General features: G+C 37.8%; 1 protein-coding gene across 1 annotated transcript; it reads left to right on the top strand.

Moving 5' to 3' along the window:
* The first annotated feature begins 456 nt into the window (after nt 1-456).
* Nucleotides 457-16,359, top strand: LOC114118545 (olfactory receptor 5T7-like). Its single transcript, XM_027979898.2, has 3 exons — nt 457-1,361; nt 6,710-6,725; nt 16,210-16,359. The coding sequence occupies exons 1-3, from the start codon at nt 457-459 to the stop codon at nt 16,357-16,359; spliced, it is 1,071 nt and encodes a 356-aa protein (XP_027835699.2).
* The last annotated feature ends 122 nt before the right edge of the window (nt 16,360-16,481 follow it).

The following is a 16,481-nucleotide window of genomic DNA, read 5'->3' as shown; positions in this document are numbered from 1 at the left end:
AAGCAAATTATAAGAAAACATTTCAAACAGTTACTAAATGTAACTAGATTGCTGATATTCTATTCATGTTATCTGCACACTGATACAGTAGGTCATGTTATTGTATGTAAGAAGGAAATTGATTTTAGCCAATGATTTGGTGTTTTAAGGTAATTTAATATGGAAACAACTAATAGAATGCAGTGGTAAATTAACTGGTTTATCTAATGGATTTAGATGGCATGAATTCAGCCCATGAGTGAATGAATACACGTATTTTCCCACTTGAGTCTTCAGGGAGTGGCATGAACGCTTGACCCACTGTTCTGAACTACACCTGGGAAATTATACTCTGGCAAAAAGTAAATACGAGGACACAAATCACATTCCATTGAGTCACAATGTTATTCATTCTTTTGGTAGGAAGTGAATTGCAATTCTTTGAAAATATTTGAGTTTTTTCCATAAGGTATCAAGATGAAGAATGTCACCGAAGTAACATCCTTTTTACTGAAAGGCTTCACAGACAATCTTGAACTGCAAATCATCTTATTCTTCTTGTTTCTAGCAATTTACCTCTTCACTCTGATTGGAAATTTGGGCCTGGTTGTATTAGTCATTGGGGATTGCCGGCTCCGCAACCCCATGTACTATTTTCTGAGTGTGCTTTCATCTGTGGATGCCTGCTATTCCTCAGTAATTACCCCCAAAATGTTAGTAGATTTTATGTCAAAGAACAAAGCCATTTCCTTCCTTGAATGTGCAACACAGATGTTCCTTGCTGTTACTTTTGGAACCACAGAATGTTTTCTTCTGGCCGCAATGGCCTATGATCGCTATGTGGCCATCTACAACCCCCTCCTGTATTCAGTCAGCATGGCTCCCAGAGTCTACGTGCCACTCATCATTGCTTCTTATGTGGGTGGTATCTTGCATGCTACTGTACACACAGTGGCCACTTTCAGCCTCTCCTTTTGTGCCTCCAATGAAATCAGACACGTCTTCTGTGACATCCCTCCCCTCCTCGCTATTTCTTGCTCTGACACTCACACGAACCAGCTTCTGCTCTTCTACTTTGCGGGCTCTATTGAGATGGTCACTGTCCTGATTGTCCTGATCTCCTATGGCTGCATCCTGCTGGCCATCCTGAGGATGCCATCTGCTGTAGGGAGAAGGAGAGTGTTTTCCACCTGTGGTTCTCACCTAACTGGAGTGTCCATTTTTCATGGTACTGTTCTCTTCATGTATGTGAGACCAAGTTCCAGCTATGCCACAGATCATGATATGATTGTGTCTATATTTTATAGCATTGTAATTCCCATGCTGAATCCCATCATCTATAGTTTAAGGAACAAAGACGTAAAAGAGGCAATGAAAAAAGTGTTTGGGAAAATTTGGCTTATCAATAAAGTATATTTTCACAGTAAATATTAAAAAATTGAGAGTGAGGTTCTGTATATAATATAAAGAAGACATGAAGAAAATGCTCTGTTTTGGTTTATTAATATATTTCTCTTCTTCCTGGATATTTTAATATAAAGATCATACTTAAATTTCAATCTATGTTATTTTATATGCAGAAAAAATTGTATCATCCATCTATACCTTAATATTTTCTTACTGATAGATGTATCCACACACATTATCACACACACACGTACACACACATATAAATGCTTGTATGTAAAAGGCATGTTGATTGACACAACACAAACACACAGGCATATGTGTATGTAACTTTTCTTTAGCATATTATGTATTCCTTTCTTCTTTCATCTTGATATAAACTTGAATGTATAGTCCCCAATATTCACAACTGTAATTAACATTATATCTGACTAGCTTGATTAAATACCAACTAATCAATAGCAAACCCACAGTTCATATGATCCCACAGCATGGAGTCACTGGTATCGGAATTCATTTCAAAGCATTCTGATCTATCTTTAGATTTATTCATTGGCAGCTATCTAATCCCAGTCTGTGGTTTGGGGAACATAGATAACATGTTCAAATTCCTGGTGTTAACTACCGTGCTGATTGGTAAGGATGCATTTCTTCCACTTTTGTTATTTCATTCAGAGCTTGAGTGCTAAACAAATCTTTAATTTCTCACAGAAAATAAAGTCCAGGCATTGACATCTATCATGATCGCACATTAAAAAAGACAAACACAATTCAGAGAGTAGTGTATAGCTGGCCTGTGTGTTCGGTTCTTTCCACAGCTGAGCCCTAATCCCCCTTTATGGGTTTGATTACAGGTCTGGTGCTGACTCAGATTTTAGCTCTCTGTTCCTAGGACCCTTTCAACTCTGATAGGCCCCTGCAGAAACCCCCACTCCTCATGCTCAGGCCCGAGAACCTCGTTACAGAAGGGTCTCTCCTACATGCATGTTTAAGCCTTGCTTCCAATGGGCCTCATTTTCATTGCGAGGACATGTGTCCTTCAGAGATAACTTTACGATGTAGTGTTCTCCTTTCCTGCTTTTGTTCATTTGTATTCATTAACTTTTAATTACAATTTTTCAAAAACTCATTTTCTTCTTAAAGGAGCATCCTTATTTTTAAATCCAAGACAACCTTCTGAGATTTAGAGTCCAACCTAATGATACTTCTCTGAATTGGAATTAAGTTTAAATTATAATCCAGCAGCTCTTGTGCAGAACCCTCTCACCTGTATTACCTGCATGTGAAAGTGCTGGTAGCTCAGTCGTCTCCGTCTCTTCGCAACCTTGTGGACTGTAGCCCGCCAGGCTCCTCCGTCCATGGAATTCTCCAGGCAAGAATACTGAAATGAGTTGCCATTTCATAATTCAGGGGGTCTTTGTGACCCAGGGGTCGAACCTGGATCTCCTGGTTTGCACGCAGGCTCTTCTTCACTGCTTGAGCCATCAGGGAAGCCCTTATTGTATTTATTCCTATGCATATCTCTGCTCTAATTTCTCCTGTTTGGGATACTCTCCTCGCTGCTATTCACATGGTTCCTTCTACTAAATATCAAAACTAAACCCTGTTCACTGATATTAGTTATAGTTGTAAATCCATACTATGCAAGTGTGTTGTTGAATAGTGTGTGTGTATGCGTGTGTGTGTGTATCATTCAGCATTGAAGAGATTCTTAAACATAATTCAATATCACAAGAATAAATTTTATGCTTTAAAGAAAAATAAACACAAATATAGGAAAAAAGCTAGCCATAAACAAGAGAAAATAGATACAGTTATGCTTCTGTTAAATTTATAAATAATAAACTACATACAGAAGTATGTACATAGTATGTACGTGCAGAAGAAGTGCCTAGAATTATGGTTTCTCAGATGGTGCTGTGGTAAAGAATTAGCCTGCCAATGCAGGAGACGCTACAGATGTGGGTTCAATCCCTGGGTCAAGAAAATTCCCTAGAGAAGGAAATGGCAACACACTCCAGTATTCTTGCCTGGGAAAGACCATGGACAGAGAAGTCTGGTGGGCTACGGTTAATGGGGTCCATCAAGCTCCTCTGTTCATGGGGTTGCAACAGGATCAGAAGTGATTGAGATTTTAGCAAGATCAACTAAAGTGATTTAGTGACCTGAGAACAACGACTAAAGACTTGAAGTTAATTGTCTCCATGAAAATCCTATTGCTATAATAGTTACATTCTGAACTACAGAGGGTTAGGATTTCAATGTATGTATATTGGTATATATTCTACGTATATTTACACACAGTCCCATGGACATGAAATCTTTACCTTAAAATATGCAGTATCAACTTTCTTCTCATATAATCCAAAATGGCTATGTTACTGTAGTTGCAATTACTAGTAATTTGATAAGTATATATCGGACAAGCTTAAGCAAACACAATCTAATCAATAGGAAAGTTCAGTTCAGTTCAGTCGTTCAGTCGTGTCCAACTCCTTGCGACCCCATGAATCGCAGCACACCAAGCCTCCCTCTCCATTACCATCTCCCAGAGTTCACTCAGACTCATGTCTATCGAGTCCGTGATGCCATCCAGCCATCTCATCCTCTGTCGTCCATTTTTCCTCCAGCCCCCGATCCCTCCCAGCATCAGAGTCTTTTCCAATGAGCCAACTCTTCACATGAGGTGGTCAAAGTACTGGAGTTTCAGCTTGAGCATCATTCCTTCCAAAGAAATCCCAGGATTGATCTCCTTCAGAATGGACTGGTTGGATCTCCTTGCAGTCCAAGGGACTCGCAAGAGTCTTCTCCAACACCACAGTTCAAAAGCATCAATTCTTCGGCGCTCTGCCTTCTTCACAGTCCAACTCTCACATCCATACATGACCACAGGAAAAACCATAGCCTTGACTAGACGGACCTTAGTTGACAAAGTAATGTCTCTGCTTTTGAATATACTGTCTAGGTTGGTCATAACTTTTCTTCCAAGGAGTAAGCGTCTTTTAATTTCATGGCTGCAATCACCATCTGCAGTGATTTTGGAGCCCCCCCCCAAAAAAGTCTGACACTGTTTCCACTATTTCCCATCTATTTCCCATGAAGTGATGGGACCAGATGCCATGATCATCGTTTTCTGAATGTTGAGCTTTAAGCCAACTTTTTCACTCTCCACTTTCACTTTCATCAAGAGGCTTTTAGTTCTCTTCACTTTCTGCCATAAGGGTGGTATCATCTGCATATCTGAGGTTATTGATATTTCTCCTGCAATCTTGATTCCAGCTTGTGCTTCTTCCAGTCCAGCGTTTCTCATGATGTACTCTGCATATAAGTTAAATAAGCAGGGTGACAATATACAGCCTTGATGTACTCCTTTTCCTATTTGGAACCAGTCTGTTGTTCCATGTCCAGTTCTAACTGTTGCTTCCTGATCTGCATACAGATTTCTCAAGAGGCAGGTCAGGTGGTCTGGTATTCCCATCTCTTTCAGAATTTTCCACAGTTATTGTGATCCACACAGTCAAAGGCTTCAACATAGTCAATAAAACAGAAATAGATGTTTATCTGGAACTCTCTTGCTTTTCCATGATCCAGCGGATGTTGGCAATTTGATCTTTGGTTCCTCTGCCTTTTCTAAAACCAGCTTGAACATCTGGAAGTTCACGGATCATGTATTTCTGAAGCCTGGCTTGGAGAATTTTGAGCATTTCTTTACTAGCGTGTGAGATGAGTGCAATTGTGTGGTAGTTTGAGCATTCTTTGGCATTGCCTTTCTTTAAGATTGGAATGAAAACTGACCTTTTCCAGTCCTGTGGCCACTGCTGAGTTTTCCAGATTTGCTGGCATCTTGAATGCAGCACTTTCACAGCATCATCCCTCAGGATTTGAAACAGCTCAACTGGAATTCCATCACCTCCACTAGCTTTGTTCGTAGTGCTGCTTTCTAAGGCCCACTTGACTTCACATTCCAAGATGTCTGGCTCTGGATTAGTGATCATACCATCATGGTTATCTGGGTCGTGAAGATCTTTTTTGTACAGTTCTTCCGTGTGTTCTTGTCACCTCTTCTTAATATCTTCTGCTTCTGTTAGGTCCATACCATTTCTGTCCTTTATCGAGCCCATCTTTACATGAAATGTTCCCTTGGTATCTCTAATTTTTTAAAAGAGATCTCTAGTCTTTCCCGTTCTGTTATTTTCCTCTATTTCTTTGCATTGATCGCTGAAGAAAGCTTTCTTATCTCTTCTTGCTATTCTTTGGAACTCTGCATTCAGATGCTTATATCTTTCCTTTTCTCCTTTGCTTTTGCCTCTCTCCTTTTCACAGCTATTTGTAAGGCCTCCCCAGGCAGCTATTTTGCTTTTTTTGCATTTCTTTTCCATGGGGATGGTCTTCATCCCTGTCTCCTGTACAATGTCACAAACCTCATTCCATAGTTCACCAGGCACTCTAGCTATCAGATCTAGGCCCTTAAATCTATTTCTCACTTCCACTGTATAATCAGAAGGGATTTGATTTAGGTCATACCTGAATGGGCTAGTGGTTTTCCCTACTTTCTTCAATTTAAGTCTGAATTTGGCAATAAGGAGTTCATAATCTGAGCCACAGTCAGCTCCTGGTCTTGGTTTTGTTGACTGCATAGAGCTTCTCCGTCTTTGGCTGCAAAGAATATAATCAATCTGATTTTGGTGTTGACCATCTGGTGATGTCCATGTGTAGCGTCTTCTCTTGTGTTGTTGGAAGAGGGTGTTTGCTATGACCAGTGCATTTTCTTGGCAAAACTCGATTAGTCTTTGCCCTGCTTCATTCCGCATTCCAAGGCCAAATTTGCCTGTTATTCCAGGTGTTTCTTGACTCCCTCCTTTTGCATTCCAGTCCCCTATAATGAAAAGGACATCTTTTTTGGGTGTTAGGTCTAAAAGGTCTTGTAGGTCTTCATAAAACTGTTCAACTTCAGCTTCTTCAGTGTTACTTGTTGGGGCATAGACTTGGATTACTGTGATATTGAAAGGTTTCCTTGGAGACGAACAGAGATCATTCTGTCGTTTTTTAGATTGCATCCAAGTACTGCATTTCAGACTCTTTTGTTGACCATGATGGCTACTCCATTTCTTCTGAGGGATTCCTGCCCACAGTAGTAGATATAATGGTCATCTGAGTTAAATTCACCCATTCCAGTCCATTTTAGTTCGCTGATTCCTAGGATGTCGACATTCACCCTTGCCATCTCTTGTTTGACCACTTCCAATTTGCCTTGATTCATGGACCTGACATTCCAGGTTCGTATGCAATATTGCTCTTTAGAGGATCTTGCTTCTATCACCAGTCACATGCACAACTGGGTATTGTTTTTGTTTTGGCTCCATCTCTTCATTCTTTCTGGTGTTACTTCTCCACTGATCTCCAGTAGCATATTGGGCACCTAATGACCTCTTTTGGTATGCTATCATTTTGCCTTTTCCTACTGTTCATGGGGTTCTCAAGGCAAGAATACTGAAGTGGTTTGCCATTCCCTTCTCCAGTGGACCACGTTCTGTCAATCAATCAATAGGAAAACCACAGCTGATTTACTCCCATATCATGTTCCATGGAATCATTGTTTTGGGCTTCAGTTCTAATCACTCTGCTCCAGCCTCAGATCTCTGCACTGGCAGCAGTCTATTCCCAGTCTGTGGTTCACACATGTGTGTTACAATGCCTGTTGCTATTTTTATGCTCTTTGTGTTGGTGCATTTCTCTCCCTCTTATCATTTCATCCAGAGTATGGGACGATAAGGGGACGACAGAGTATGAGATGGTTGGATGGCATCACTGTCTCAATGGACCTGAGTTTGGGTAAACTCTGGGATTGGTGAAGGACAGGGAAGCTTGGTGTGCTACAGTCCATGGGGTCACGAAGAGTCGGACACGACTGAGTGACTGAACTGAACTGAACTTATGGACAGTAAATTCATTCACTAATTCACCACAGAATACAGAGACTAGGCATTAGCATTTACCAGGATTACACTTAATTCTCAAGGATGACAAAGGACAAGCACAAGTCAGAGTTAGATAGGACTGATTGGCATATGGAGGTTGTCCCAAGCTCAGCTCCACCACGTCTTCCTGGCTTTCCCTGCAGGCCTGGTCCTGACTCAGCTTTGCCTGTTTTCTTTTGACTCTTTCCACTCTGTGAGCCCTGGTAGATGCCACCATTCCTCGGTATTGGGGACAATGAACAAGGTACAGAAAACATCCCTACTGTGCTCATATTAAACCCTGCTTCCAACAAACTTCCTTTTCATTGCAAGGGCATGTCTTTCAAAGTTAATTGTATCACTATTATATGTATTTTTCCTTCCTTCTATCAATCCTTCCATTATCATTAATATTTTTGGGGTGTAAAATCGTTTTAGTTTTAATAGGGCTACCTCCTTAAATAGAGACTCTAAACTGAAAATTTTTCCCTAAAATGGGATTGCATTACAAGGCATTACATTTAGTTGTTGGCTAATCATGTTAAAATACCATGTCAATTAAAGTGGTTTATTTTACAGTTTATTTTTTGCTACATTCTTTATCATCTGTTTTCATATTTTAAAGTCCACAAGTATGAATAAATGTAATTCTTTCAATATTGAAATGTTATTGTGGAAAGTATACAACTATGTACTAGCTTTGCTACGAGGTACTTGAAGTGACTTTTTACTTTCACAGTTGTAAAAATGGAACTAAGTAAGGACACATAGCAAGGTTCGGATTTGCTTTAAATAATAAAATAATATAAAAATTATTTAAGTGCTTCCAGATAAGTAGAAAATGGCATAAATTAAACATTTCAAGTTATTGTGCAGGGCTGCCTGTTTAAGTAAAATCATTTAATATCATTGTCTTATTCCATTAGCTTCCAGTGTTTAATTGAAGAACATACAGTATTTTGGAGATGTACTGTTTTTGCAAAAAATAACAATATGATTTTACTTTTTTTTTTCTAAAAATACATGTTACTAAGTTGTTCATTTTGACCTCTGCAGCTTATCATATGGGTACTGATTTTCTTTCTTTTTTAAAATTTATTTATTTATTTTTAAATATAAATTTATTTATTTTAATTGGAGGTTAATTACTTTACAATGTTGTATTAGTTTTGCCATACATCAACATGAATCCGCCACGGGTTTCAAATTTTATCTCAGTAACATGTGAGGTGCTTCTCAATTCATGGTCTTATTATCTTTGCAAAGTCCTTGGAAATATTTTTGAAATACATTTAAGTCAAAAATAAAATCTGTGGATGTTCTTTTATTATATTATAATCGCTTATGGAGTTTCTATTTTTTCCCCCAATGTCATTACACTATTTCTTAATTGGTGGTATAGGAACAAAGGGAACTGTATGGCTTTTTTTTTTTTTAAGTTAAAGACATTCTTGTATCTCAACTGAAATCTTAGTTATTGAAACAAAATTAATTATTAGATTCATCACATAAGGGGCAGACTTGGCATGTTAACTTTTGTTTTTCCTTCAGCTTGCCATAATTAAAAAAGTATTTAAAAGTAGTGAGAAATCTGCCATATACAGGGTCAGGTTGAATTTAATAATTTATATTTATGATGTTAAATGTGCTACATTTTTATTGAATTTAATTGTCCATACCTCAAGAAGAATAAAGCTTCTGCTTGCTACTAGAAGAAAGTCACGTCTTTATTTTCCCAGAAATGTTTCTATAAATCCATGTAGAAGACCTTTCTAATGCATAAAATAAATAGATTGATAAGTATGAGTTTAAAGGCTTCCCTGGTTTGTCAGTGGTAAAGAATCTGCCTGCCAATGCAGGAGACCTGGGTTCGATTCCTGGGTTGGGAAGATCCCCTGGAGAAGGAAATGGCAACTCACTCCAGTATTCTTGCCTGGGAAATCCCAAGGACAGAGGAGCCTGGCAGGCTACAGTCCATGGGGTCCCAAAGAGTCAGATACGGCTTAGGGATTAAAAAAACAACAATACAGGAATGAGTTTACCACACCAAAAAGTGTTCATTTAATTCTCACAAAAGTCTAGTGTAAAAAAAATACAATTAAATTTTGATTTCTGTATAAATCCATACAACTTACATAATAATCATGAGAACACACAGAGACAAAATAATAATGTATCATTAGGTTTGAATTGTTATATTAATAAAATAGTCTATAAACCATCAATGAATACTACTAATATGCATTAATAAATTTGGAGCATCATAAAAATTACCTTAATCTTTAAAAATTCTACTTTCTTTTCCTCTCCAACCTCTCTCCTACTTTCCTTCTCTCCCTGTTGCTTTCTCTTTCTCTCTCAAATCCATGAAACATACACAAAGATATTTACTATAGAGAGTAAGGTGAAAAACAGGAATTAGGTAGAGAAAATAAATACAAATATGCAAATGCATTTTGAAAAATGGACCAACAGGTAGTCTAGCAAGGATTCCATCACAAAATATAAATTAACTGATAGATACAGGAGACATTTCATTGATATCACAATTCTAACCTTTCCTTAACTAATATGCTTGAAATAAAATAACTGTGGGAAATTAAGAACTTTATTTGGAGTTAAAAAACTGTATTGAAATATCAGATTTAGCATTTAGTGACATCATTAACTTGGAAAAGTTATTTCTGAACTACACACACACAGAAAAAAACTAATTGACCCAAATTTTCAGGTATATTTTGTTCAACTACATGGATATGGTGTAATTTCAGAGCATTCTTTAATCAGTTGATTAAAATATGTTTCATAAGTTAAAATATCAAGCATCTGTGAAGGTTGCCTATATGTGAACTATAACTTCTAAATTTTACTTAAATCAATGAAATTAATAGAGAATTTAAAATCAAAGTGTAAAAATAAAAGGCAATTAATGGGCCCCAAAAAGAAACAAAAAATTTCTTTTTTAAGCTATGCATACACTTGCATGAGATAAAATAGATAATAAACTCTATTTTATTGATATTAAACTGGGTGAGTCCCGATATTCTATGCTATAAGAAACTTTAAAAAGCCTTTCTGTCACTGCATTATGCCTTTCCCCAAATTAGAATGGTGAATCATCTTTTCTGAAAATTAGCCTAGTCATGAACATGCTTTCAAATATAAAAGTGTCTTTAAAATTAGAATTTATAAATTGCATTCTGTGATTCAGTACACCACAACCAAAAAATCTTGACTGGTGAACTTTTTAAGCTTAAGAAAGGAAAATTTTAAGAATGAGTGCAGATTTTTTAAATAAAAATATAGAATGATAAAAATTTGTGGACACATCAATAAAATAAAATACTAGTATATTTGTTTAAGTTCTCCTGATACTCTTGTAGGTATAAATTTCTAGTAAGCTTTTATGTCTCTCTTCTTGCCTGTAGAGCAATAAGAAGAGTTTATGAATGAAAGTGTGTTTGATTCCAATTTATGTCCTGTTAGAAAATTTATCTATTTCACTATAGGGCACTGGGTTCATGATAGAAAAAAGTATGAGTTTTAGCTACTGTACAACCCCACTGACTCTAGCCAACAAGGCATCTATGTCCATGGAACTCTCCAGGCAAAAATACCAGAGTAAGTAACCACTCCCTTCTCCAGGGGATCTTCCTGACCCAAGGATACTAACCTGCATATTCTACATTGCAGACAGATTCATTACTACTGAGCCACCAGGGAAGCCTGCCATTGAGGTGTAACATATGTAAACTTGTGTGCATATTTAATGTACTTGTCCTGAAGATCTGGGGAAAGAGTATATCCATGAAAGCATGACCGCTATCAAGGCCATAAAGATATCCTTCTTTCTCAAAGTTTCCTCTGCCTCTTTGTTTTATTATAATTTTATAATAAAAACACAACATAGCATTTACCTTATTAGCAGCTTTGAGTATATAAAAGAGAATTATTAACTATAGGGACTACATTGTATAGAAGGTCTCCTGAACTTAATTTAACTTGAATAACTGAAACTTTTGTATGCTCTGATGATCACTTTTCCATTTCTCCCTTGCCCAGGCCCTAGAAACCACCACTCTTCTCTCTTTGCTTATATGAGTTTGACTGTTACAGATAACTCACGTAAATAAGATTATTCAGTATTTACTTCTCTGTGTCTGAATTATTTCACTTAAAAAATGACCTCCAAATCCTTTTATATTATTGCAATGTCAGGATTTCCTCCTTTATTAAAGTTGGGTAATGTTTCACTGTTTGTATATGTCAGTTTTTTTTTAAATCCATATTTCCAGAAATAGACATTTAAGTGGTTTTTATATCTTAGTTATTGTAAATAATGCTGGAGTGAACATGGGAATGCAATATCTCTCCAAGATTCTAATTTCTATATCTTTGTATAAATATCCAGAAATGACTGGCAAATGACATAGTAGGTTTAATTTTTTGACAAACCTCTATAACATTTTCCACAGTGACTGTATCAATTTCCTTTATATCATCAATGCCCAAGGGATTTTCTCCATATCTTTGCCAACACTTGCTGATTTTTCCTTCTTCAATAATAGATATCCTAACAGCTCTAGGTTATATGCAATTGTACTTTTGATTTGAATTTGATAAAATATCCATACTACCCAGGTCAATGACAGATTCAGTGCAGTGCTTACCAGAAAACATTGGAGTCATCATGCATCCTGGTTTCAAAATATGTTACAAAGTTACATTATTTGAACAATATACTATTGGTATAAAGACAGATGCAAAGACAAACAGAACAGAATAAAAAGCTTGCATATTAATTTATATATATTTAGTCAATTGATATTTGACAAGAGTGTCAACAATGCACCAAGGGAAAAGGACAGTCACTTCAGCAAATTGTGTTGGGAAAACTGGGTATTCACATAAAAAACAATAAAGGTCAACTCTCATCTTTCACCGTGAATGAAAATCAAATGACCTAAAATTAAGACCTAAACTTTAAAAATTCACAGAATATATAAGGGTAAAACTTCATGACACTATTCAGTTCAGTTCAGTTCAGTTCAGTCGCTCAGTCGTGTCTGACTTTTTGTGACCCCATGAATCACAGCACGCCAGGCCTCCCTGTCCATCACCAACTCCTGGAGTTCACTCAGAGTCACATCCGTTGAGTCAGTGATGCCATCAAGCCATCTCATCCTCTGTCGTCCCCTTCTCCTCCTGCCTCCAATCCCTCCCAGCATCAGAGTCTTTTCCAATGAGTTAACTCTTCGCATGAGGTGGCCAAAGTACTGGAGTTTCAGCTTTAGCATCAGTCCTTCCAAAGAAATCCCAAGGCTGACCTCCTTCAGAATGGACTGGTTGGATCTCCTTTCAGTCCAAGGGACTCGCAAGAGTTTTTTCAACACCACAGTTCAAAACATCATTTCTGCGGCGTTCAGCTTTCTTCACAGTCCAACTCTGACATCCATACATGACCACAGGAAAAACCATAGCCTTTACTAGACACACCTTAGTCGGCAAAGTAATGTCTCTGCTTTTGAATATGCTATCTAGGTTGGTCATAATTTTCATTCCAAGGAGTAAGCGTCTTTTAATTTCACGGCTGCAATCACCATCTGCAGTGATCTTGGAGCCCCCCCAAATAAAGTCTGACACTGTTTCCAGTGATTTCCCATCTATTTCCCAGGAAGTTTTGGGACCAGATGCCAAGATCTTAGTTTTCTGAATGTTGAGTTTTAAGCCAACTTTTTCACTCTCCTCTTTCACTTTCATCAAGAGGCTTTTAGGTTCCTCTTCACTTTCTGCCATAAGGGTGGTGTTATCTGCATATCTGAGATTACTGATATTTCTCCCAGCAATCTTGATTCGAGCTTGTGTTTCTTCCAGCCCAGCATTTCTCATGATGTACTCTGCATAGAAGTTAAATAAGCAGGGTGACAATATACAGCCTTGACATACTCCTTTTCCTATTTGGAACCAGTCTGTTGTTCCATGTCCAGTTCTAACTGTTGCTTCCTGACCTGCATACAGGTTTCTCAAGAGGCAGGTCAGGTGATCTGGTATTCCCATCTCTTTCAGAATTTTCCACAGTTTATTGTGATCCACACAGTCAAAAGCTTTGGCATAGTCAATAAAGCAGTAATAGATGTTTTTCTGGAAATTTCTTGCTTTCTCCATGATCCAGAGGATGTTGGCAATTTGATCTCTGGTTCCTCTGCCTTTTCTAAAACCAGCTTTAACTTCTGGAAGTTCATGGTTCAAATATTGCGGAAGCCTGGCTTGGAGAATTTGGAGCATTACTTTACTAGCATGTGAGATGAGTGCAATTGTGTGGTAGTTTGAACATTCTTTGGCATTGCCTTTCTTTGGGATTGGAATGAAAACTGACCTTTTCCAGTCCTGTGGCCACTGTTGAGTTTTCCAAATTTGCTGGCATATTGAGTGCAACACTTTCACAGCATCATCTCTCAGGATTTGAAACAGCTCAACTGGAATTCCATCACCTCCACTAGCCTCATTCGTAGTGATGTTTTCTAAGGCCCACTTGACTTCACATTCCAGGATGTCTGGCTCTTGGTGAGTGATCACACCATCGTGATTATCTTGGTCGTGAAGATCTTTTTGTACAGTTCTTCCATGTATTCTTGCCACCTCTTCTTAATATCTTCTGCTTTTGTTAGGTCCATACCATTTCTGTCCTTTATCGAGCCCATCTTTACATGAAATGTTCCCTTGATATCTCCAATTTTCCTGAGGAGATCTCTAGTCTTTCCCATTCTGTTCTTTTCCTCTATTTCTTTGCATTGATAGCTGAGGAAGGCTTTCTTATCTCTCCTTGCTATTCTTCGGAACTCTGCATTCAGATGCTTATATCTTTCCTTTTCTCCTTTGCTTTTCACCTCTCTTCTTTTCACAGCTCTTTGTAAGGCCTCCCCAGACAGCCATTTTGCTTTTTTGCATTTCTTTTCCATGGGGGTGGTCTTGATCCCTGTCTCCTGTACAATGTCACGAACCTCATTCCATAGTTCACCAGGCACTCTATCTATCAGATCTAGGCTCTTAAATCTATTTCTCACTTCCACTGTATAATCATAAGGGATTTGATTTAGGTCATACCTGAATGGTATAGCGGTTTTTCCTACTTTCTTCAATTTAGGTCTGAATTTGGCAATAAGGAGTTCATGATCTGAGCCACAGTCAGCTCCTGGTCTTGTTTTTGTTGACTGTATAGAGCTTCTCCATCTTTGGCTGCAAAGAATATAATCAATCTGATTTTGGTGTTGACCATCTGGTGATGTCCATGTGTAGTATCTTCTCTTGTGTTGTTGGAAGAGGGTGTTTGCTATGACCAGTGCATTTTCCTGGCAAAATTCTATTATTCTTTGCCCAGCTTCATTCTGTATTCATGACCCTGTACTTATTAATAATTTCATGGATATGACAGGATAAGCACAGGCAACAAAAGCAAAATTAGATAACTGAGAATACATCAAACTGAAAATATATATAGCAAAGGAAAGAGTCAAACAGGGTAAGAAGGCCACTTGCAGAATGGGAGAATATATTTGCAAGCCCCTTGGACAGATGCTTTCTTCAATGTAGATACACAGACAACAGGTTAGTATGAAAAAATAATTAACATTGATAATTATCATGGAAATGTAAATCTAAAATTTTGTTATAAATCAGGGACCAAAGGACTCTATTTATTCAACAAATATTAGCATGCATCCAATCATTCCAGGACTGTTTTCTTTTTATTGAGTAAATTGTCGTGTTTCTATTTTTATCCAGGAGGTAATTAGGACATATTCCCCTTGGAGAATCTCCTGTGGTTTCATCAATAATTGAGTAAATGGATATAAGCATTTTGAGCTACTTTTATTCACATTGTACCTAGACCTGCCTATGCTGATCCACAGGTAAGAGGAAACTTCAGGTCATTTGCAGAATAATTTAATATTTGCAGAATGATAAGACATAATACCAGTATCAGATATGACATGCGATCTTGCTAGTTGTTGCCTATCCCATAGGTGAATAAATACAACAGAGAAAATAGAAACATGATATGGTTTTAGTTAAATGAGGATGTATGTATTTGTGCTCAGTTGTATCCAGCTCGTTGCAACTCCATGGACTGTAATCCACCAGGCGCCTCTGTCCACGGAATTTCCTAGGCTAGAGTCCTGGAGTGGGCTGCCATTTCCTCCTCCAGGGGCTCTTCCCAATGAGGGACGGAACATGAATGTCTGGCAACTCCTGCATTGGCAGACAGGGTTTTACTGCTGCACCGCCTAAGTGTATTCTTTCATTTACTTGATAGATGACAAATCAGTTTCAGCCAGAAACAACCCTGAAAATGTCTTATTCAAAAAGCATTTGTCCTATCAAACTATCTGAGGGATTATCTTTTGCTGTAATGAGGAAAACAATTATCCTTTTATTTTTGCCTTTGTGATGTACGAGCTACATCAGATTACTACTGCTTCAGAATGTTTCTCTAGATTTAACATTTAGAAAAATCTTTGAAAAATGCATATCAAAAAGCATGTGTTATTTGCTGGAGGGGTGAAAAATGAGGGGAAAGGACAGATAGGGAGTTTAGAATGGACATGTATACACACCAATATTTAAAATGGATAATCAACCAGGACCTACTGCGGAGCACATGGAATTCAGCTCAATGTTATGTGGCTGCCTGGATGGGAGGGCAGTTTGTAGGAGAGCAGATACATGCGTGTGTATGGCCAAGTCCCTTTGCTGTCCACCTGAATCTATCACAGCAATGTTAATCGGCTATATGCTTATAAAAATAAAGTTAAATAATAAAATAAATAAAAAGTCTCAAAAGTGGAATGTTTTATTTCACTGAGAGGAGCAAGTGGGAGGTCAGTTTCAGAATGAAGCCATGGTATTACAGGAGGCGGTGAAAAGTGATGAAAAGCGGATGCACCGTGGGGGAGACCTGGGATTGGATCTTGGCTCTGACAGTTATGAGAGCTTCTATAAAGGGCAGATAAAGTAAAACGTACAAAAGCCCATTACTGTTGCATGTGCTCTGTGGATGGCTGTTATTATTTTTCCTCTTTTTGCAAGCTTTGTGTTTCAAGATTGGATCAATATATTGGAATATTTGCCTTCTATTAG

This window comes from Ovis aries, chromosome 15 (assembly GCF_016772045.2).
Source record: "Ovis aries strain OAR_USU_Benz2616 breed Rambouillet chromosome 15, ARS-UI_Ramb_v3.0, whole genome shotgun sequence".
NCBI classification, from domain to species: Eukaryota; Metazoa; Chordata; class Mammalia; order Artiodactyla; family Bovidae; genus Ovis; species Ovis aries.
This window is presented reverse-complemented; position numbering and strand designations above follow the sequence as displayed.

Excerpts from the sequence above, each read along its gene's own strand:
- LOC114118545 (XM_027979898.2), top strand. The coding sequence starts at position 457 with ATGAAGAATGTCACCGAAGTAACATCCTTTTTACTGAAAGGCTTCACA.